This window comes from Rhinopithecus bieti, unplaced genomic scaffold, assembly GCF_001698545.2.
Source record: "Rhinopithecus bieti isolate Rb0 unplaced genomic scaffold, ASM169854v2 scaffold_5022, whole genome shotgun sequence".
Lineage (NCBI taxonomy): Eukaryota > Metazoa > Chordata > Mammalia > Primates > Cercopithecidae > Rhinopithecus > Rhinopithecus bieti.
This window is the reverse complement of record NW_016804965.1, coordinates 2,488,322-2,513,910: the sequence shown is the minus strand read 5'-3', so window position 1 is coordinate 2,513,910 and position 25,589 is coordinate 2,488,322. Positions and strand designations below refer to the sequence as shown.

Here is a 25,589-nt window from a genome sequence, read left to right as displayed (position 1 = left end):
GCTACCTGACTTCAAACTATACTACAAGGCTACAGTAACTAAAACAGCATGGTACTGGTACCAAAACAGAGATATAGACCAATGGAACAGAACAGAGTCCTCAGAAATAATACCACACATCTACAGCCATCTGATCTTTGACAAACCTGAGAGAAACAAGAAATGGGGAAAGGATTCCCTATTTAATAAATGGTGCTGGGAAAATTGGCTAGCCATAAGTAGAAAACTCTGTTCTTTTTTTTAAATATGTTTTGGCTTTTCAAGATTGGTCCCTTAAACTTTAATATAAATTTGAAGGATCAGCTTGTCAATTTCTAGCACCTTTAAAGAAATTTTTTTTGTTCAGCTCTCTCTTCCCTATCTTACCTCCTTAAATCTACATCTGCTCTCTTTCTCCTCCCCTAGCTAATGGACGTATACATGATCCAACATTCCATATTTACTTACTTAGTCCTAGAGTCTTGTTTATAGATACACACACACACACACACACCCATGCAAATGTGTACACATGCATATATTTGGTGAGATGATCATTCTTTTATTAATATGGGATTATATTACACACACTTTTCTATATCTGATTTTTCTTACTCAGCAATGCCTGTGAAAATCCCTTCAAATTACCTAATATATCACTGAATCACCTCTTTTAAAGGCAGTAAAATGTTCTACAGTGTGTACTACCATAGTTTATTCAGCCATTCACCATGACTGGGTATATAACTATAAATGTTTCTGGATCTTGCAACCATGAGCAAAGCTGAAGTATGTCCTTATTGACTTGTTCATTTCTTTCTATGAAATAGCTTCCTTGTAGTGGAATTTCTGAGTTAAAAGGTACATATATTTTAAATTTGAATAGAACTTGCAAGATTGCCTTGCCTTCCAATAATTCTGTAGCACTTCACATTTCCACCAACGATACATATTAATACCCTTCCCTTCCTCATTCCTGCCAGCAATGTGTTGTGGCTTTTTAAATATTTCCTAGTCTGGTGGGTGAAAGTAACATCTCATTTTAAATATGCATATCCTTGACAAATAATATATTTGAACATCTTTCCATTTGTTTGCTAGCTGCTTAGATTTACTCTTATGAATTGTATATTTATATATGTTGCCCCTTTTATTGAATTATTTAGATGCTTTATGTCAATTTGTAAGGGCTCATTGATTATAGACATATGTTTCTATCATTTGTGTTATAAATGTTTCTTTATAGTTGTATAATTTGTGACTTTTTGTCATATTACCATAATGAAGTTTTAAATGTTTGTTTATTCAAACAAATTTACCTTTTTGTTCATAACATCTAGGTCTCTAGTTTTGGTTAAAAAGTTTTCCCCTAACTCTAGGTTGTACGTGTAGTCTCCTAGATTTTCTTGAAAGTGAAAAACAAAATTTATCTTTAATCCATTTCAAATTTATTTTATGGTACCAGATGGAGCACTACTTTTCTTTTATTACAGATGGAGAGCCAGAATTGACTTATCCTATATTAAGGCCTTATATGACATGTAATCTATTTTTGATGCCTCTATTTTAGCTATCAATCTATGTTTTCTATTTCTATAGCAGTATTCTGTTGACTTGATTACAGTGGTTTGATTCTGTGTTTTTCTAGTAAGGCTATTCCTGCTCTCACTTTCTTCTTTTCCATACTTTGCTTAGCTATTGTTTAGCATTGCTTGTCCATACAAACTGTAAGATCAATGTGTTCAATTACAACAACCCCATTTGGACTTTTAATTAGAATCGTATTGAATTTATATATTAGTTTTTGGAGCACTGTCATTTTCATATGTATGTCTTCTCATCCCAAATTATGAAATGACTTACGTACTTTTTGTCATATGATTTTGTTTGTTTAGATGCTGTTTTGGGTTTTTAATAATAATCTATAGCTATATTCATCTAGAACTTGCATCTTATTTTTAAATTTATTAACAACTATGTTAAGGTTTTTATTATAAGTAAAATGAATTTTCCATTGGTAAAATTTTTGAGATATATAATCATGCCATTAGCAAAAAGAAGAGTTTTGCCCCTTTCATGTTACATCAGTCATTTATTTTTCTTTTTTGTACTTAGATCATCTAAGACTAGTCTAAGTCAATATTAAGTAATAATGATTATAGTTGGCCTCTCAGTCTAGTTTCTGATTTTAAATGGTTTTAGTGTTTTGCTATTTTTTGAAAAAGAATATTTATCATAATTAATTTCCTTTTATTGCTGTTTTACTTAGGGTTGTTATTAGGAATTCTGCTGAATTTTACCAAATATTTTTTTCAGCAGCTATTGATATAATCATATTTTTTCCTATGGCAGTTTGTTGATGTCTCCTTATTATGTTGATAGATTTCTTAATATTTAAATATCCTTACATTTCTGGAATAAGCCCAATAAAGTCCATCTATATTATCTTTTTGATAAATTTCTGTATCTATGAGCTAGTGTTTTATTTAGAATTTTTGCATCTATATATCTAGCAGTGAAATTTATCTACTGTTTTTGTTTTCTTTTATATCAAATTTGATTATTAAAGTTATGCCACTGAGCTTTTTTCATTTTTTGTTTGGCCTATGTGAGTTAAAATCAGTTCCCAATGTTCTCTGAAGATAAGAAGCACCTCGACACACATACGTGAGACCTACTGTATAGAAATTTCTGAGAGAGATCTAGTATTACAGCATCCCATTAATTCTTATCATTAGAGAAGATTGAGGACAATGTCTTTTAAAACCTTAAATAAAGATTAGGGGCCAGGCGCCGTGGCTCACGCCTGTAATCCCAGCACTTTGAGAGGCCAAGGCGGGTGGATCATGAGGTCAAGAGATCAAGACCATCCTGGCCAACATGGTGAAACCCTGTCTCTATTAAAAATACAAAAAAATTAGCCGGGCATGGTGGCAGGCGCCTGTAATCCCAGCTACTTGGGAGGCTGAGGCAGGAGAATCACTTGAACCTGGGAAGCAGAGGTTGCAGTGAGCCAAGATCACGCCATTGCACTCCAGCCTGGGCAAAAAGAGTGAATCTCAAAAAAAAAAAAAAAGAAAAGAAAGATAGATAGATTAGGGTAAAACTCAACTGTGTCTGACCCTTGGACCTTTTTGATACTGAGTCTTTAATTACCTTTCTGATTCTTCTATGAAAATTATCTTTTTGAATTAGGTTTTCTCTTTGGGGTTATTTGTATTTTGCTAAGAATTTATCATGAAATCTTATGCCATAGATTTTCTTGCTGAGTTTTCTTATGATACTTTAAATTAATCCCATATCTCTGGCTTTGTTGCCTTTCTCATTCCAATGAGAAATTCTCATTTTTGCCCTTACTCTCTTTTATCTTTAACTGGGTTTACAGGGGTTTTGAATCTTAAAAAAAAGAAAAGGCAAAACCACAACAGCTATTGGATGCATTTTACCCATCTGATAAATGTTTTCATGTCTGTATTATTGGTTTTAATTTGATTTTTATATTTTTATTATTCATTTGTTTCTTCTGTTCTTTTTTTTTTTTTAAGAGAATACTTGGTTCCTGTATTTCTTTACATTTGTTATTGAGTAATGAAAGCATTTAAGGCTAGAAATTTATCCCCAAGTAATAAACACTTCCTTATGTCCCATAGGTTGTATTTTTTAATTTTTGTAACAAAGCATCGTGTTTAATAGGGACTCCTAAGGCTTTTGGAGAAACTTTCAGACTTCGCTGGTAATAGTTTATTGTTTGCTACATTGATTTAGCGTGTGTGATGAAAGAAGATTTTACTCTGAATGTGAATCAGGCTTTTAGATTAACTCTTTCTGGAATTTTAGATGAACTCTTTCTGCAATTCGTTGAATTTTGATTTCATTTTCATAAATGACACTCCTGCAGCTTTAAACAGTCAATGTGTCTGCTTAAGAAGTTTACCAGGATCCTTTGGGTTATCAGATCTCTACTAAGAGCTTAAGCTAAAACAAACAAACAAAAAACTAATTCTTCAATTCTTCTCAAAAAATTAGAAAATTTAATCAGCAACATATAAAATGTAGACATGCTAATAGAAGTGAAACTTTATAAAAAATATTCAAATTGTATGCTATGAAATTATTGAATCTAACGATTTTGTAGTCTGTTTTTAAGGCACTGTTGACTCCCTTCCAAAATGGAAGACTATTAGCAGTAACTTTAGTTCCATGATCCATCTGCTTGCCAAAAGTAATATTTGTAAAGATGTACGTGCTTTTGGCATATTCTCCAAATAGGGAACTTCTGCTGTTGGCGACTCTGAAGACAGGAGTCTCTCAGTCTTACCTTCTCTTGGAAAGCTTTTGGCTCCATCTTGAGTATCCTTGCTGCAGGCTTACAGGAGGTGGGGACTGGGGGATGTTTTCAAGACCTTGCCCCTAGAAGATAAGTGTGATCTTACCAGCTGGGTGAGGTTGGAGAAGCAGAGTAAATGGATTTTATTTTGATTGGAATTAGGGCCCTGCCTTACAAGGGAGGTTTAGGTAAATCCAGTGCCGTCTTTGTCCATCAAGATCTTAGAAATCTTCACTGATCCATCTCCCCAAAGCTAACTTTATCACCCAGAGATGTTCCAGACAGTTATTTGGTAGAACAAGAATACATAGATTCAAATGGAATTCCAATTATTTAGTTCAGCACTATCTTATTTAATAAGGACTTCTTGAAAGAGAGATTTTGTTTTGTACAATCCATCTAAGAATGAAAAATGTAGAATAATTATATGACAAGTTGTCCACTGTAAGAAATGAGAAATAAAAATTACTATGAAAGGAACTTTGTTAGACTTAACTGACAAACCAGACAGTATCTGTAACAATGAATATTTAGATTACAGTACTACCCTCTAATCTGCAGTTTCACTTTCTGCAGTCTCAGCTACCTGTAGTCAACTGCAGTTTGAAAATATTAAACAGAAAATTCTAGAAATAAACAATTTTAAATAGCATGCCGTGCTGAGTAGCATGATGAAATCCCACTCCTTCCATCCTGGTAAGCGAATCTTCTCTTTGTCTAGCATGCCCATGCTGTATAGGCTACTTGCCCCTTAGCCACTTAGTAACCCTGTTGGTTATCAGTTCAAAAATACATAGTACATATAGAGAGAGTTCAGTACTATCTGTGATTTCGGGAATCCACTGGAGGTCTTGGGAGGTATCTCCCATGGTTTAGAGGGGACTGCTATAATCTAGTGTGTTGTAGTCAAACAATAGTGGTTGTGAAACATTCCAACTTTTAAAGTAAACTTTTCTAGTATGAGCTTTCTCCTTAACCAAGAGGAATTCAGACTTCATGAAGAGACTCTTTCCTGGCTACTTTTACAGGTCCAGAATTTAGAATCTCTCATTGAGTAATCTGAATAAACATTGCTACTCTGTTTCTAGAGGAATTAATTGGTTGTAGGGAAACATAGGTGAGAGTGAATTTGAGGAGCCAGAGGGAATCTGGAAGACTACTTCCAGCACCAGTCAAGAATTATTAACAAGTCCTCTTGGGACCAGAGGGGGAGTTATTGCAATGAGTTCCCCCAAAGAGTTCTGATTTTACTAGAACATTATGAATTATAAGGACAACAAGAAAGTTGTACTCTAGACTCAATGGCAAGCCAAGATTGAGTGCATCCTTAGGAAGACACTTTACTCACAAAAAGTTGTGAGCTGAAGTTAAATGACTTTTTGGCTTAAAAGTAGAGACTCCAACTTGACCATCTTCATTTCTGAATGATGCTTTCTCTCCATTGATTCGTGGACCCCACCTGGAACTTGGGGTTGAGAAGTCAGGCTGTCCACTCTATATCTACTACACTGCAGCTGTAATTTGGGAACTCAATGCTTCTGTGGTCTCTAGGTCAGAAAGGAGATGAATGGGCCCCTTCTCTCTCGATGCACTAGATGGTTTTTAGGCTATAAAATGGAACAAAAATCCATTGTTTAATGCATTTTCTGAGACTTTTGGAGAAGCTTTCAGACTTTGCTCTTAGCTGTAATTTGTTACAGTGAGACAGTACCTGGTTCTTAAGTGGCCAGTATGTGAATCTCATTCCCCCATCTCCTCCCTTCAAAAAAAATGAAGCAGCAAAGGTTGGCAGGATGTCTGGATTGATATATAAGGACAGGAGCATTAACTTGACCATAGCACCGTTTGTCTGAGAGTTGAAAGAAAATGATGAGGAGTGAGTAGGAGTTGAACAATTGACAGACCACTAAGCATTTAGAACTTATCATGGATACCTCATGTAAAGGATCGAGTGTGCGTATCCTTGTACATGCCATGAGGTCTGTGTGGTAGACACCCTATCATGCTGAAATTTGTGCCATTGACCTTTTACCTGATTGTCTTTTGGAAACAAGGTCTAAACTGTAGGACCTGGAGTCAGAGATGACCCCAATATATTTCTGGAAAATCATTTTATGGGCTTTCTTTCTTTTCTTTCTTTTTCCTGATATATTTCTGGAAAATCATTTTTTGGGTGGGTGGCTCCTTCCTTCCTTTTTTCCCTCCTTCCTTCCTTCCCTTTCTTTCTTGATGGGATCTCTCTGTGTTGCTTAGGCTGGAGTGCAGTAGTGAAATCAGCTCACTGTAATTTCAAACTCCTGAACTCAATCTGTCCTTCCTTCCACCTCAGCCTCCTGATTAGCTGGGACTATAGGCGATTACCACCATGCCCAGCTAACTTTTTTTTTTTTTTTTTTTTTGAGACGGAGTCTCGCTCTGTCGCCCAGGCTGGAGTGCAGTGGCCGGATCTCAGCTCACTGCAAGCTCCGCCTCCCAGGTTTACGCCATTCTCCTGCCTCAGCCTCCCAAGTAGCTGGGACTACAGGTGCCCGCCACCTCGCCTGGCTAGTTTTTTGTATTTTTTTGTAGAGACGGGGTTTCACCAGGTTAGCCAGGATGGTCTCGATCTCCTGACCTCGTGATCCGCCCGTCTCGGCCTCCCAAAGTGCTGGGATTACAGGCTTGAGCCACCGCCAGCTAACTTTTTAAAACATTTTTTTGTAGAGGTGCATCTCACTGTGTTGCCCAGGCTGGTCTCAAACTCCTGGCCTTAAGTGATCCTCCGGCCTCAGCCTTCCAAGTAGCTGGAATTACAGGCATGAGTCGCTGTGCCTGGTGATATTTTTAATACTAGAGAAATAAATGTGTTCGTAATGGCTTCAGCTCTGGGAGAGGAACTCCCTGACTCAGAAAGCAGGAGTTTCAGCCATATTTCAGGTGATATGTGGCCCCCACCCAAAGACTACAGATGAGCTAGGGGCACATTCCCAGGAGACTGACTCCATATGCCACCCTGTTCTAAATATAGTCTCATTCTTATGCTCTAATTCTGATGTCCCAGGCATCATAAATGACCACTTGAATGTTTTGCTCTTGTTAGTCAGCCTAACCCTAATTCTACCCCTACCCCTACCCTTTCCTGGGCATGACCACTTCCAGGTGCATCTTTCCCTGCTGCCAACATTCAGTTTCAAATCTGGCCCCTCCCCTTCCGCTGCATCATTTCCCCTCAGCCCTCCCTAATCTGGTCCTCACCCTTCCCACAGTTTGCACCTATGGAGACAAGCTGATTCAAGCACTCAGTGTCCTGGCTCGTAAAGCAGAGCCAATTTATTTGGGATTCAGTCAATAAAGAAAAAAACAGCAGTCATTCTTTTCCTCAATCCTTGGTCATAAGATCAGTGTTGCTAATGGTAGATGCTCCTTGTGAACTGTGGCCTGGCTCTGTTGGATGCCTGGTTAGGGGAAAACAGGAGCAGCCAGTAGGAGCTCAGGGCATCCTTCTAACTGGAAGATGTATAACAAGCAAGGCAGTGCCTGCTTGTGACCAGGGGCTGGGCCTCTTCCTAGTTCTTTTCCTTGCCTTTTGTCTTCAGAGTTGATCTGCTTCTTAACACATTCACTTTTGCTATCTTAGAAAGTGGGGAAAGGATATGAACAGACATTTCTCAAAAGAAGACATTCATACAGCCAACAGACACATGAAAAAATGCTCATCATCACTCGCCATCAGGGAAATGCAAATCAAAACCACAATGAGATACCATCTCACACCAGTTAGAATGGCAATCATTAAAAAGTCAGGAAACAACAGTTGTTGGAGAGGATGTGGAGAAATAGGAACACTTTTACACTGTTGGTGGGATTGTAAACTAGTTCAACCATTATGGAAAACAGTATGGCAATCCCTCAAGGATCTAGACCTAGATGTCCCATATGCCCCAGCCATCCCACTACTGGGTATATACCCAAAGGATTATAAATTATTCTACTACAAAGACACATGCACACGTATGTTTATTGCGGCACTATTCACAATAGCAAAGACTTGGAATCAACCCAAATGTCCATCTGTGACAGACTGGATTAAGAAAATGTGGCACATATACACCATGGAATACTATGCAGCCATAAAAAAGGATGAGTTTGCGTCCTTTGTAGGGACATGGATGCAGCTGGAAACCATCATTCTTAGCAAACTATCACAAGAACAGAAAACCAAACACCGCATGTTCTCACTCATAGGTGGGAACTGAACAATGAGATCACTTGGACTCGGGAAGGGGAACATCACACACTGGGGCCTATCATGGGGAGGGGGGAGGGGGGAGGGATTGCATTGGGGAGTTATACCTGATATAAATGATGAATTGATGGGTGCTGACGAGTTGATGGGTGCAGCACACCAACATGGCACAAATATACATATGTAACAAACCTGCACGTTATGCACATGTACCCTAGAACTTAAAGTATAATTAAAAAAAAAAAAAAAAAAGAAGCAAGGATTCATGTTTAATTGGTTTGTTTACTTAGAAGTCCCACTCACTGGAGGCAGGTTTCACTTGTATTTGGCTCAACTATTTTCTCTTGCTTGGTTTAGTAACACTAATGTTTACTAACATTAAAATGAAACGAGTTTTGCAGCTAGCATCTATTGACAAATATAATTTATTTATTTCAAACTGTATATTCCAAATTTAAACATATTCAATGCTTATTGAACATCTAAACGTATAGCGTAGGATAAAGGAAAACATAACATCTGTTTTTTGGATCTGAAGCACAACCACTGCTAGATATTTTGGGAAGACTTTTAGTCCAGTTCAAGGTGATTCTCGTAGGGCATGGTGGCCTCCCATCTAAAAGCAGAAACTGTCCCAGTTGGGATTTGGTAGAATTAAACTGCGTGAGTATTTACTTCCTTTTTATCCCCAGTATTGATTTTTTACGCTATTTTATTGGCTTTCTTGGATATGTTCTTTGTCAGTAGCTGCTTCTAATCTATTTTGATAGTAAAAGGCAACTTTTATTATCAAGATAAGTGGCATGATTCTGACATCCTCTAAGCATAGCATGCGGCCTTCACAGTTGACTGCAGCACAATTTGAGTGACTCTCCAATACAGTCTCTCTTTCTCTCACTTTCTTTGCTGATCTCTCTCATTGGTATTGACAGCACCCCCAGTGTATGTGTCCCTTTAAATACTCTGAGTTTACAGTTCACGTGTGCATTTGTGATTCAGCACAATGCAAAAGAATGACAGGAAAATCAAAATCAGATATTCTCTAAAAATAACACCATTGGAAATCTCTGAAACCATTAAACCATATGATTTCCTAAGCCATTTCCCTGCTATAGTTTTAAAATAAATGATTGGTAGTTTGATGATTCATAGTAGTTTGATGATTCAATGAGTAGTTTGTCTCATTTAGAAACAATTTTTACCATATAATGGGAGTTTTGTGGGGGTTTTTTACACAAATTTATATGTCTGATGTCTAAGATGAGAATGCCTTTCTTCTATTTTAATTGCGCTTTCATTTCTCATGATAGTCTAAAAATCACATGCTAGCATGTTTTCTTTGGATTATTAGTTATGTCTTTAGGGAAGATCAAATAATATTTGTGAAAGAAATTAAATATTTTAAAGCATCACAAAAAGTAATGAATTTCCATGAAATACTCAGTTCATTTTTAAAAATTGGTTTTAGGCCAGGAGCGGTGGCTCACGCCTGTAATCCTAGCACTTTGGGAAACCGAGGCGGGCAGATTGCCTGAGCTCAGGAGTTCGAGACCAGCCTGGGCAATACGGTGAAACCGTCTCTTTTAAAATACAAAAAATTAGCCAGGTGTGGCAGTGTGCACCTGTAATCCCAGCTACTCAGAAGGCTGAGGCAGGAAAATTGCTTGAACGCGGGAGGTGGAGGTTGCAGTGAGCCGAGATTGTGCCACTGCACTCCAGTCTGTGAACACAGCAAGACTCCTTCTCAAAAAAAAAAAAAAAAAAAAAAAAAAAAAAAAAAAAAAAAAAAAAAAAAAAGGTTTTGATCAGAATGGAAGGGTGTGTATATTCCATTTGGTTTGTCATTTGTAATAATTTAAAAATAATTTGATACCTTTTTTTTCATTCAAAAAACATAAAACAAGTTACAATTCCAGAATGCCACGATTTGGCCAACATTGATGACTTGAACTAAACGACAGGGCCAAGGAGGTAGTTGATAAAATAAAAATAATTCTGTGCTAGGGAGTCAAGATCCCTGGGCTAAAATCCTTGACACTGCTTATTTCTGGCTCTGTGTCCAATAACTAAACTTTCTGGTCTAAGCTTATTTACCAGTAAAAGGAGGGGAAAGGGATAATTAATTTCTGAGTCACTTCCAACTCTATGATTCCATGACTAAAATTGAGGGGCACTTAATTTCCTTCTAGTCTTTGCAGATTGCTCATGCCATTTTATTGCTTTAAGTGTCTGCAGAATTGAACCTAAGAATAGAGAACATATTAATATCTCACGTACCAACAGCTGCAAATGCTGATTGCAAAGCATCTCCTTCTGTCCCATCAGTTCTTATCTGCCTGGTATGTGAGTTGCAGTAACATCCCATCCTGGGTCCACTCCTCCCCACACTCCTTCCACCCCAACCTGCCTCCCTGTCCTTTCTCAACAGGAGCATCTGCACCATGGCTTCAAGTAGACTAGATAGTGCCACATCTGCCAGGGATGGGCCACTTTGTTCTGGTCCATGATGACCCCCACCGACTTTGAGGTCTGGTCATTGTCCTCTCTCTTCAGTCCTCTCTCTCTCATGGGTATCAATTAGGCATCCGGGATAGGTTGAGGCCCTAAGAAATGACTTAGAACATTTTGCCAAAACAACTCTGGGCACCAAACTCACTCTACTCTGCATGGACTGTTGCTTCCATTCCCAAAACAAAATTTACTGAAAAGGAAATCATGTATTTCCCAACCACAGGGCTCTGCTACTTAGATAAGTTACTTGGCTTTTGGAAAAAAAAAAAAAAAAAAAAAAACTGGCTTAGTGAGAACTTTTTGTTCTCATATAATCTAACCACTCACTCAGGATGCAAAGTTTTATGTCCGGAATTGGTGGGTTCTTGGTCTTGCTAACTTCAAGAATGAAGCCGCGGACCCTCGCGGTGAGTGTTACAGTTCTTAAAGATGGTGTGTCCAGAGTTTCTTCCTTCAGATGTTCAGATGCATCCGCAGTTTCTTCCTTCTGGTGGGTTCATGGTCTCGCTGGTGAGTGTTATAGCTCTTAAAGGCAGTGTGTCTGGAGTTGTTAGTTCTTTCCAGTAGGTTTGCGGTCTTGCTAACTTCATGAGTGAAGCTGCACACCTTCCCGGTGTTACAGCTCATAAAAGCGGCATGGACCCAAAGAGTGAGCAGTAGTAAGATTTATCCTAAAGAGCAAAACAACAAATCCTCCATACAGTGGAAGAGTACCCCAGAGGGTTGCCACTGACTGGCTCCAGCAGGCTGCTTTTATTCCCTTATCTGGCCCCACCCACATCCTGCTGATTGGTCCATTTTACAGAGAACTGATTGGTCCATTTTCCATTTTACAGAGAGCCAATTGGTCCGTTTTACAGAGAGCTGATTGGTTCATTTTTACAGAGTACTGACTGGTGTATTTACAAACCCTGAGCTAGACACAGAGTTCTGATTGGTGTGTTTACAATCCTTTAGCTAGACACAGAGTGTTAGACAGAAAAGTTTTCCAAGTCCCCACTAGGTTAGCTAGATGCAGAGTACTGACTGGTGTATTTACAAACCTTGAGCTAGACACAGAGTACTGATTGGTGCATCCACAATCCCTTAGCCAGACATAAAGGTTCTCCAAGTCCCCACTAGATCCAGGAGCCCAGCTGGCTTCACTTAGTGGATCTTGCACCAGGGCCGCAGGCGGCGCTGCTCACCAGTCCCGAGTCAGGCACCCGCACTCCTCAGCCCTTAGGCTGTCAATGGGACCCGGTCCTGCGGTGCAGGAGGCGGTGCTTGTCGCTTGGGCCGGGCAGGAACCTTGGGCATGGGGGACTGCAGGTCCCCAGTCCTGCCTCACGGAGAGGCAGCTGAGGCCCGGTGAGAAATCAAGTGCCCGGCGGGCCGGCACTGCTGGGGGACCCGGCGCACCCTCTGCAGCTGCTGGCCCAGGTGCTAATCCCCTCACTGTCTGGGGCCAGCGGGGCTGGCCAGAGTGCTGGCCCGCCTAGCCCACGCCCACCTAGAACTTGCACTGACCCGCGACCGCGGCGCGCAGCCCATTTCTCACCTGCTCCTCTTCCTCCACACCTCCCGGCAAGCAGAGGGAGCAGACTCCGGCTTCCGCCAGTCCAGAGAGGGGCTCCAACAGTGTTGTGGCGGGCTGAAGGGCTCCTCAAGCACTGCCAGAGGCCGAGGAGGCGCCAAGAGTGAGGGCTGCTAGCATGTTGTCACCTTTCAGTTTGACACCAAAAGAAGGGGATATTTAGATTTATAAAAAAATTCTAAGAAAAGTAAGTAGAAACAATGAGGCACAGATTAAGAGTCTTATAGACGTAAAACAAGAGAGATTCTGTTTTGAAAGTGAAGGAAATTATACTGTCAGTTGACTGAAACAAAAGAAAACAGTTTGACAAGCATTTATTGAGTACTACCTGTGTACCAGGCCCTGTACTAAAAACTAGAGCTATGAATTAGTCACAGTTTCTGTCCTCAGTAAGTTTGTAATCTGATAGAAGAAATATACACTAGGCATCATTTCAGTAAAAGGTAGTCAACTCTATGACAGCAGAGAATTTCACGGAAACATGAAGTCTGGGGTGGAAAAAAGAACACCCCAGAATGAGAGAAAAGAACAGCGTAAGCCAGAACTGAGACATGAAATTAACAAAATAACATGGAATACTTGGGAACCTATGAGGAGTTTGGTTGAAATATGTCAAAGAAAACTAGCTGGAAATGACAATGGACAGGCAGTCAGGCACAGGAAGATGTGGCACCTTCATTCTTATGCCTTGGTAGGAAGCTGGAGCTTTATTGCTAGGGGAATAGGGGCCATTGAAGGATTTTAACTGGAAACATAGGATGATGTGATTTGCCTGCTAGAAAAGTCACTCTGACAGCCATATGGAAAACGGATTGGCAAGTGGCAAGACCAGAGGCAAGGAGACTGGTCAAGAAGAGGATCATGCCAGAGGCAAGCTGTGCGCTAATCATGCTTTTGAGTCTAGGTATGACCCTCACCTTGAGGGATAAATATGCAACTAAATGCAGGCAGTTCACCTGGTAGTTGTTTTTAATATCCGAAGAAGGCATGCTTGTGCTCAGAAAGGACAATTTACAGTTGCTTATATTTAATTAATTCAGTATATGTATTAATGATTTTGAAACCATGTATCTATATCTAGATTTTTTCTTAAAATTTTAAGTTCTGCTCACTCAGCATTTTATTCAATTTGTGAATCCAACAGTTTTTTGTATAAGAATAGAAAAAAAACTCAGTTCTTTATTCATTTAACTCATAAACATAAGTTTACATTTCTCTAAACAAACATAACTAAATTATCTTAAACACTTGAACTTATATAAATATTTAGTACATCTCAGTATTTTGAATGCTCCAAATGACGGACAGAGCAGGCTTACAAGGACTGATAAGTGCTTTCTAAACTTTCTAATAATTTACCAAATCTTCTTATCCACTTAAACTTATTAGTGCCTAAGAAGATATAATAATTCAAAATTATTAATGTAGTAAATCAAGTTATCTTTTACATTTGAATGCAGTTTGCAATCAAAATATGTTCTGCTTTTCAAATTAAGGTCATAAGTGTTATATCAAATAAATATTTAAATTTAAGTCACAAGACTAATTGTCAGAGGATTTACTATGTCACTAATATGATCTTTACTATGTCTCACATATTAAGTTTTAAATATTTAAGAATAAACACACTGATTATTCTGAGATTACATATCTTATTCATAAATTTAACCAAAAAAAAGCATTAGTTTGCTAGGGCTGCCATAACAAACTAACGCATACTTTGTAGCTTAAACCACAGAAATTTATTGTTGACAGCACAGGAGGCTCAAAGTCTGAGATTAGGATGTGGACAGGGTTTGTTTCCCCTGAGGGTTGTGAGGGAGAATCTGTTCTATGCTCTGCTCCTAGTTTCTGGTGGTTCCCCAGTAATCATTGGTATTCTTGTACTGCAGGTCCATCACCCCATCTCCACCTAAATTTGTCTTCACCTGGTGCTCTCCTTGTGTGTGTCTGTCTTTTCACATGGTGTTCTTTTAAACAGACACCGGTATAGTAGATTAGGAATCCACCTTACTCCAGAATGACCTTATCTTAACTATTTACATTTGCAATGACCCTATTTCCAAATAAGACCACATTCTGAGTACTGGGACTTAGGACTTCAACATATGAATCTGAGGGGTACACAATTCAACCCACAACAGATACTACAGATTTCATTTACTTTAATACCTCTATTCTTATTTTTATATTTTCCTGGGGTTCTGAGCTGAGACTAAAAGTTCAGGACTATTCTTTGGGGACAAAGAATTTTGAAACTTTCTCCAAAATCTAGATCCTGCTTTTTTCTGGGACAAGGTTTCTCAACCTCAGTACTATTTACATTTGGGACCAGGTAATTCTTGTGGGGTTTCTCCTGTGCAATGCAGGATGTTTAAGCAGCACCCTTGATCTCTACTCCGTAGATGCCAGTAGCACTCCAACCCCATTTGTAACAACCAAAAATGTCTCCAGATGTTGCCAAATGTCCTGTGAGGGCAGAGTTGTTATCTCTTTCCCCACAATTGAGAACGACTATTTTAAGGTCATTTAATCCAAGCCACAGATCTGGGTCTATTCTCATCAGATCCAGATGGGGAACCCCAAGATGTACCTTTAACTGATATTTACTTGTGTTACCTGGTGTATCACACATTCCACTTGGCATATTTCAGTTGTTACTCCTACTCAATTTTCATTATAACCCCTCTGAAGAATTTTCCTGCAGGTTTGGGTAGGCAGGATTTGGAGATGCAACTCTATATACAGCCAAACCTCTTCACTGTTTTACTGGATTCAACTGATCCCTTAAACTTTATGATGGAATTCTGCATCATTTTATATACTTCCAAGTTCATAGACCAGTTTTATACTCATTACATTGGTAACATCCTTATCAAGGGTAAAAAAACAAATTTTAAAACACTTTTATTTAAGTTCACGGAACCTGTGCAGGTTTGTTTCCATAGGGAAACGTGTATCATAGGGTATTGTTGTACAGATTATTTCATCATTCAGGTATTAAGCCTGGTACCCATTAGTTATTTTTCCTGATCCTCTCCCTCCTCCTACCCTGTGCCACGCCTCCTACCCTTCAACCTCCAATAGGCCCCAGTGTGTGTTGTTCTTTCTATGTGTCCATGTGTTCTCATCATTTAGCTACCACTTACAAGTGAGAACATGCGGTATTTGGTTTTCTGTTCCTGCGCTATTTTGCTAAGGATAATGGACTCCAGTCCATCCGTGTCCCTGCAAAGGACATGATCTTATTCTTTTCTATGGCTACATAGTATTCCATGGTGTATATGTACCACATTTTCTTTACCCAATGTATCATTGATGGGCATTTAGGTTGATTCCATGTCTTTGCTATTGTGAATAGTGCTGCAGTGAACATATGCATGCATGTATCTTTATAATAGAACAATTTATACTCCTTTGGGTATATATCCAGTAATGAAATTGCTGGATCAAATAGTATTTATGTCTTTAGGTCTATGAGGAATTGCCACAGTGTCTTCTACAATGGTTGAACTAATTCAGACTCCCATCAACAGTGTAGAAGCATTCCTTTTTCTCCACAACTTCACCAGCATCTGTTATTTTTTGACTTTTTAATAATAACCATTCTTACTGGTGTAAGATGGTATCTGATTGGGGCTTTGATTTACATTTCTCTAATGATCAGTGACCTTGAGCTTTTTTCATGTGATTGTTGACTGTATGTGTGTCTTCTTTTGAGAAGTGTCTGTTTATATCCTTTGCCCACTTTTTAATAGGGTTGTTTGTTTTTTTCTAAGACCTATAGTTTCCTCCAGAAAAATACAGCATAATGTCAGATGCTGTATGAATTTTTCCACCTGAAAGCCATGAAAGCCCATGCTGGTTGCTTCATTGCAAGTTATACATATTACAGATGCTAATTCCTTACCAGAATTTCCTTAGAAAAAATATCTACATCTAATCTGTTAGCATATGTATTGTTCCACTTCTGAAATACACCCTACATGCATTTATTTATTTCCATCTCTACAATTTACTGTTATATCCAAGTCACTGTTACCTCTCACCTAGACCACTGCAGTAGCCTCCTGAGTTTTCCATCTTGCCCCAATCCACTCTGTTTCACAGGATAACTAGATTCATCTATTTAAAACACAAAAGATAATGTTGCTTCCCACTCTGAAATCTCTGGTAGCTTTCTCTGGCAATTAGCACAAAATCAAGCTTTTTTTTTTTTTTTTTGGGCAGCCCAGTCTCACTCTGTCACCCAGGTTGGAGTGCAGTGGCACGATCTCGGCTTACTGAAGCCTCCGCCTCCTGGGTTCAAGTGATTCTTCTGCCTTAGCCTCCCAAGTAGCTGGGATTACAGGTGCATGCCACCACGACCAGCTAAGTTTTGTATTTTAAGTAGAGACAGAGTTTCGCTATGTTGTCCAGGCTGGTCTCAAACTCCTGACCTCAAGTTATCCAACTGCCTCGGCCTCCCAAAGTGCTGGGATTACAGGTGTGAGCCACAGTGCCCAGCTCAAGTTCTTTCTGTTGGCCCAGGGAGCCTGGGTGGTGTTACCCAGGCTCACCTCTCTGATTTCTTACCGTACCGTTCCTCATCCTCACCCTCTTCCAGCCCTCATGGGTCTTCCTTCTTTCTTCTAGGAAGGTTTTTGCCTTTGCTGTCCTCTGCCTAGAATAGTTCATGTCTGGTGACTTCCTGTCATTCAGGCCTCAACTTCCACATTGCCTCCTCTGAGGACAGCCTTCCCTGACCTCCTAACTGAAAAAGCCTGCCCGTGCTTTCCCAGGAACTCTCCTCTTTATTAAGTTACACCTCTTAGCTCTATTTTCTTCGTAGCCCTTGTAATTTTTTTCCTGAACATTTCATATTTGTTTATTTGCTTATTTTCCTACTGTTTGCCTCCCCGCAATGGCCTGAACACTCCAAGGAAGCCAGGATCTTTAGCCTATCTGCTACTAAATTACCTGAGACTAGAACAGTGCCCAGCATAAAATATGTTTTTATTAGATCAATGAATAGATATCCCACATATATATTCATTCAACAAATATATTTGTTGTTTATATGTTTATTACATATATATTTATTATGTATGAGTAAATGCATGTCCTTGAAGATGTTTTTTCATATCCAGCTTTTATCTGGACTTGGAATATGGGAGTGAATGGAATAATCACCTTTGTTAAGTGTAGGAGCTGGGCTGGAATAGATGCAGCAACCTGTAAAAACAGTAAAGAATTTTGCCTCTTTCCTCTACTTCACTGTACCATGAACATAGTTGAAGAGCTAGAATTACAACAGACTCCTTGACAAATGCCTCCAGTGTCTCCAAAAAGAATCATATATGTGTGTATATGTGTTTCTGAATGTAATTTGATGTACCTTAATTAGGAATGTATGTTAAAGAAGTAATAACTACTATAAACTCTACGCTGTCATCTAAAATTCTTATGTGGCCTGGCACAGTGGTTTACACCAGTAATCCCAGCACTTTCAGAGGCCAAGATGGGCAGATCGCTTGAGCCCAGGAGTTCGAGACCAGCCTGGGCAACATGGCAAGACCCTGTCTCTACAAAATACCAAAAATAAAATTAGCTGGGCATGGTGGCATGCAACTGTAGTCCCATCTACACAGGAGGCTTAGGAGGATGGATCACTTGAGCCCAGGAGGCAGAGGTGGCAGTGAGCTGAGATAGTGCCATTGCACTCCAGCCTGAACAACAATGACCTTGTCTCAAAAAAGAAAAAAAAAAATACTTATATTTAAACCACACCTATCCTTTGATTTTGGTCCTGGGATCTTTTGATTTTTCTTTCTTAGGTCTCCTTTATTCACACATACAGCCTCACTTTTAAGATGGCCTCAAGGAAAATCCACATGGTAACAACCACACTAAGTTCTGAAATTCAGTTCTGCATGGATAGATTTATCTATGGCCTAATGAATGAGACATTTCTACTTTCTCTGAGAACAGCTTCTCATTTTTATTTTTTATTCATATTTGCATTTATAAAATATTTTTAAGCACTTACTGGGTAACAGGCACTATGCTAAACTCTGAGGTTAAAATAATGAAAGAGGATGAGCCTACTTGGATCTCAGTGTGGCATTATCGTAGTCTCCGGATAGATATCATAGGGCCTGAGGGTTCTCTCCCTGTCTGTCCCCAGTCATAGTCACTGGTTGGCTGTACTCAAGGGAAGAATGATGCTAATGTTTCTATGGTGTGTTTCAGCAACTTGGAAGTATATACAGCATACTGGCTGCAATCTTGAATGTTGGCAACATTGAATTTTCTTCTGTGGCATCTGAACACCAGATTGACAAGAGCCACATTTCTAATCATACAGCCCTGGAGAACTGTAAGTTTTATTATCTTCTATTCAAAACTGAAATCTTTCAAAGTCTTATGACATACCGTAAGTATCACATAAGGATCATTTCAAGCGATTGTGCTAACCTAGAATCCTTAAAAGAATACTCAGATTTAATGTGTGTAAAATTAAAATTTAAAAGTCCACTACTTAAAACATCTTCACACTTATAAATTAACTGATTACTGTAGAAAATATTTCTAAAGACTAGGCTTTTATGACTATTTTGGGAGCTATTTACATTTCGATATAAAAGCACAGATATTATAGTTAAAATTCAGTAAACTGATCTGAAAAAGAATTGTGTTATTGTCTTATAGATTTAACATCTATATCATTTTACAATAAAGACCTGTATGTTTTCATATTAGATGGATTTTACACCCATTCATCCTGGGTTGATTAATTTTGCAATCATTTTTACACAAGAGAAGCATGTTATAGTATTTGCTTCCATTCAAGTTTTCCTTAATAGTAGAGTTTGATAAATTATTTCCAGTAATTTACGGTTTTCCATTAATATCTGCAACAGCACAGCTTTTTTCTATTTAGTATTGCCTAGAATGCCCTGTTATTTTATTTTTAATATTGGCACACACTTTCATAATTCCATATTTGCTGTTTCATTAATAATAATAAATGGAGAATCAGATCAGTCTTGGTCCAGAGGCTCACATCTCTTTTTTATTTTATTATTATTATTATTATTTTTTGGAGACAGAGTCTCACTCTGTCGCCCAGGCTGGAGTGCAGTGGCACGATCTCGGCTCACTGCAAGCTCCACCTCCCGGGTTCATGCCATTCTCCTGCCTCAGCCTCCCAAGTAGCTGGGACTACAGGCACATGCCACCATGCCTGGCTGATTTTTGTACTTTTAGTGGAGACGGGGTTTCACCGTGTTAGCCAGGATGGTCTCAATCTCCTGACTTCATGATCTGCCCACCTCGGCCTCCCAAAGTGCTGGGATTACAGGCATGAGCCACCACGCCTGGCCCAAAGGCTCACACCTCTAATCCCAGTACTTTGGGATGCTGAAGCTGGTGGATCACCTGAGGTCAGGCGTTTGAGGCCAGCTTGGCCAACATGGTGAAACCCTGTCTCTACTAAAAATACAAAAATTAGCCAAGCGTGGTGGCGCATGCCTGTAGTCTCAGCTACTTGAGGAGGCTGAGGCAGGAGAATCGCTTGAACCCAGGAGGCAGAGGTTGCAGTGAGCTGAGATTGTGACACTGCACTCCAGCCTGGGTGACAGAGCAACACTCTGTCTCAAAACACAAACACACATGCGCGCACACACACACAGACACACACACACAGACAAACACAAAATGGAGAATTATGATACAAATTTTAATTTATATACTTTTTCCTGATTTATGCTCAGGAACAGAATGAGATGGGATAGTTTTAGGGGGCTAAGTGCCAAATTATCCTGGTCTGGACCTGTCCCCAACATCCCTATAAATGCTATCCCACTGTGTCTCTGGAGCCAGTGTGGTAATACAGTAGCACAAGTGTATGGAGTTGGCTTGTAGTTACTGGCATGTGCCTGGAAACCTCAAGGAAACATGTTCTAATTTCCCATATATAAAAAATTTAATTGGCATGTATGATATTAACTTATTAGAAGTAGAAGGAATAACCCATTGATAAGATGTAAATCTTACATCTGATCATATTCATAAGAACTAGCAGCAGCCAGTGGAATGAGTTGCAATAGAGATAGGTTGTAGGTAAGAGTATACCTAGAAACAACCATACTAAAAAATGATTTTGATGATTGAGAACGTATTTCTGCATAAGAGAAGACAGTCATATAGGTTACAAAATGTTGATATTAATATGAATATCATTGAAATTAATTAATGTACTTTCTGGAATAACCACTCATGGAAAGTAAAAACTTTATTAATTTATATTAAAATTCTTTCCAATGAAAAGTTATAAGGAATTATGTCCAAACCAAGGCTGCATTTCCATATGGTTTTACAAAAGCGTTGTTTCAGTTAAGCACCAGTTCTGACCGTTTTGTCCCATAAATATCTCTCAAATCTGACCACTTCTCTTTATCATCATTGTCGCCATTCTCATCAAAAACAACATCACCTCTCACCTGAACAAGTGACCTCTCATTTGTTCATGTCACATCAAGAATTGAGTTTTTCCAGGTCATTCTCCACGATTATTTCAGAAACCACATAACCCATTATCAGTGAGCTCTCTCAGTCTCCCCCTTTCCCTGTCCATCTTCACCTCCACCTCCCTCTCCCCGTCCTTCTCCTTCTGCTCCTCCTCCTCCTTCTCCTTTTCTCTTCCTGCTTAAATTTCTTGATTGGCTTCCCATTCTTGCTGGATAAAGATCATCAAGACTAGTGCTTTGTTTTAGAAAGTATTGTACTTAGCAATATATCCCCAGGTAAAATGCCTAGCATGTAGTAGACAATAAATCTATGTCAAATAAATAAACAACGTAGGAACAGAAATAGACACACAGATCAGTGGGAGACAGTGTTCAGAAACAGATCCAAAGTATGTTACCAAAAATGGGATTACAAATCACTAGGGAATCAGTATTGTAGGGAACTGGCTAACCATTTTGGGGAGGAGGAATTTGAATCATTCTCATATACTGTATACCACAATGAATTCCAAACATACACACATTTAAATGCAAAAAAATCATAAAAGAGACTGGAATTGATTTATATAATTTTGAGGGGAGAAAGGACTTGAAGAAGTTTATGTGTAGAAAATCAAAAGCACAAATGATTTTCTTTAAAAAATGGATATTTGACTACATAAAAATGAAAACTTTTATACTGAAAAAAGAAAACATAAATAAAATTGCAGTACAAATGAAACTGAGGGAAAATATTTACAACATATATATCAAAGCATTTCTTTAAGCTATGAAGAGTCTCATAAATTGATCAGGAAAAGATTAACATATCAATGAAAATATTGCAATTTTCAAACTAAGAAACACAAATTACCAATAAAAATATGAAAGAAGAAAGTATTCAGCTTCACTGGGAATCAATTACAAATAAATAGAAAACATTTTCTCCTATCAAATTGGCTATTTTAGAAAAATGATAGTCCCTGATGTCCATGAAATTGAATTGAAATTATTGGTGTTTTATTTGACTGAGAGGAGTGTAATTTGTTCAGACTTTTTGAAGAGCAGTTAAATAGTATATATCAAAAAACTTTCTTGATCCCAGGAGTTCCACGCCAGCCTGGGCAACATGGTGAAACACTACCTCTACCAGATAATAATTAGCCAGGCAGGTTGTCATGCGCCTGTGGTCCCAGCTGCATGGGAGGCTGAGGTAGGAGGATCTCTTGAGTCCAGGAGGTGACATTGCAGTGAGCCGTAATTGTGCTGTAGCACACCAGCTTGGATGACAGAGCGAGACTATGTCTCAAAAAAAAAAAAAAAACTTTTACATATTTACATATTTTGAAAAATTGCTGCCCTATGCTAAGAAAATAGTACAAAATATGAACACAGATTTATGCTTAAAATATTTATGCTGGCATTTTTTTTTTTTTTTTTGAGATGGAATCTCACTCTGTCACCCAGGTTGGAGTGCAGTGGCACAATCTCTCCTCACTGCAATCTCTGCCTTCTGGCTTCAAGCGATTCTCCCACTTTAGCCTCCTGAGTAGCTGGGACTACAGATCTGTGCCACCATGCCTGGCTAATTTTTGTATTTTTTTAGTAGAGACGGGATTTCACCATATTAGCCTGGCTGGTCTCAAACTCCTGACCGCAGGTAATCCACCCACCTTGGCCTCCCAAAGTGCTGGGATTACAGACGTGAGCTACTGTGGCTGGCCTATACTGGCATTTTTTACAATTTTGAACGTAGGGAAACAATTTAAACATCCGCTAATTTTAAAATTATTGATATATTATCGTATTTGTCAGAATATTATGCAGCAAATTAAAGCATATTTACAAACAATATTGAACAAAATGGGAAATGCATAAGATGTTATATGAGATAAAATGTTTGTGCAGACTAATGGTAGTGAATATGCCTAGAAGGAAAGAAATGCAGAATGTTAACTTAAAAGGTAAAATTTCTGCAATGAGCCTATAGTACTTCCACGATATGAAAAAATATAGGATTTAACAATCTTAGCACATAACCAAGAAATATCTTGTCACAAGTGCTAAAAGTTAAATTTAAAATGCTCAAAATATTTTAAAAGGAGAACAACAGATTTGAAAAATTAGCCAATCTGTCATGTAATAATTTTGGTTAAAGATGTTTATTATATTCAAAAATGAGTTTTGTTCACTGAGTTAAAGTGTTATTAATTTTAAATTCCCCATGAAATGTAATCAACATTAAATGCCACATAAATGTTTGTTCAAGCATCCAGTTTTAACATAATTTAGTAATTGAAGTATGAAACTAAAAAGTAGGATGATAGGTACATGAATGTCAAGTATAAGTACATGAATGTCAAGGTAAGTTTATGCTCTTTCTGTTGTGTATTGCAGAAGGTACTTGAAATACATTTATTGAGGTATACCCCTGAAGTCTATGTAACCTTCCAATTAATTTCTACATTTTAAAAATGTGTCTGTAATAATGATATCCAAATTATGCCAAAGCTATTCATTAAATTTTAAAATTATTTAGCATAATTTAGTGAAAGTATGTTTGACATCACATAAACAACCACTTGCTTGTGCAGCTATATTACTCTGCCAACCAGTGTGATTTGGGTTGTGTTATAACATGCAGTAGACTAAGTTTAACCAGCTGAGAAAAGCTGAGAAAAGTGATCAAGAAGAGACATAGGACTCATGTTGAATAGTATCGTATTTTTACATTACATAATCTCCACACATTTAATTCATGTCATTTGAAGAAGGCAGATTAAGACATTTTCATTTTGGGGGAGTGACCTCATTGCCATAATTTCTTCTAACAATGCATCTGTTTTTCAGGTGCTTCTTTGCTTTGTATTCAGGCAGATGAGCTACAAGAAGCTCTCACCTCCCACTGTGTGGTCACCAGAGGAGAAACAATTATACGACCCAATACTGTAGAAAAAGCTACCGATGTCAGGGATGCCATGGCTAAAACCTTATATGGACGTCTCTTTAGTTGGATAGTCAATTGCATTAACAGTTTGTTGAAGCATGACTCATCACCAAGGTAAAAATTTTTACAGAAACATTTTTTCCCAAATGTCAGGTGATGTAAATCTATTTTCTAATTGATTGTTTTGTATAGATCTCTTTCAAGATGTTTCTATAATTGATATAATTAAATTATTAAAATTATAATTTAGTAGATAAGCTTCACTTCCTAATAGTTCCACCTCATAATGCCACTTAACTATAACACTTTTAAACCGCTGCAACATAAAACCTGTAGCAACATAAATTACACAATAAAAGTGAATTTTAAAATGTGATATCTTACTATCAACTAATAGGGTTTTAAATTAGAAGTTGTACCATGAAGCATATACCATTTTATGCTTGTATGAAATGTCAGCTCAGCAGTTCTTTGTTTTTATTTTGGGGGTTTAAATTAAACCTTAAAGATAAAGGAAAACTTTATTTTCATATTTTAACTCTCACTGTAATGCCATTACAGCCTCACTGTAACTCCAATGAAATTTGGTTCAGAAATGCACTAGATAAATGTAGGTAATAGTAAATGGCAGAGCCATGATGTAAGGATTGTTATCTGACTGTAAGTCTAGATCATTCCTTCTTCAAGATAATTACAGCCACCATTCATTGAGTGCTCTCTATAGGCAGGGCTTATACATGAACACAAGTCCTTACATCTAAAGCTTTGTTCTGTGATAAATGCCATTTTGCATGTGGAAAAGCAAGATGGATGCCTACTATAAGATCACCTCGTTCACACTTGCTTACTAAGCATAAAAGACCATTTATACACATTTGAAGTATGCAATTCATTATTTTTTTCACTAAAATACATGCCGCACCATAATACTATGTATAGTCAAACTGTCTAAGAGCTTATCCATTATTTTTCCATGTTCTTAACTTTGTGTCTCTCAAAATTGCTTCTGTACCTCCTGGGTACTATCTATACCATTTTCCCATTATGATGTAATGGTCAAAATGGTTGTATGTTCTGGTACGGTCATCTATATTATGTCAAGCATTCATATGAAAATGGAACAAATTCAGGGATTTTTATTATCTGTATATTCCAGAAAATGTAGGCAAGATATTTAGAGATTTGGCCTCATTTTGTTAATTATCATCTGCATGTTTGGCACTAAATGGTACCTACCCAGAAGGGGGATCTACTATATCCACTGTAGCCTGTGTACTAAATGTACGTATACTAAATATACTAAATGGCAACTTTCCTTTCCATTCACTAATGAAAACCATCCAACTCTTAGATTTTAAAAATTTTTACAGAAAGTTTAAAAACTAAAGGGAGACCATTTGAAATAATGTAGTTCAACTTTGTTAAGTTGTACACTAAGTTTTTAAACAGCATATGTTGTATGCTGGGCTTTGCCACTAACTCATTATGGGACACTGAGCAACTTACTGCATTTGTCTGGGTCTTTCCCTCCTCAA

The 25,589-nt window shown here is 38.1% G+C and overlaps 1 protein-coding gene across 1 annotated transcript in view; it reads left to right on the top strand.

Moving 5' to 3' along the window:
• Window positions 1-25,589, top strand: part of MYO3A (myosin IIIA) — a 271,870-nt gene that overhangs the window by 159,486 nt on the left and 86,795 nt on the right. The window contains 2 exon segments of the mRNA XM_017870799.1: window positions 18,850-18,976; window positions 23,958-24,168. Of these exon segments, the coding sequence (XP_017726288.1) occupies window positions 18,850-18,976; window positions 23,958-24,168 (338 nt within the window).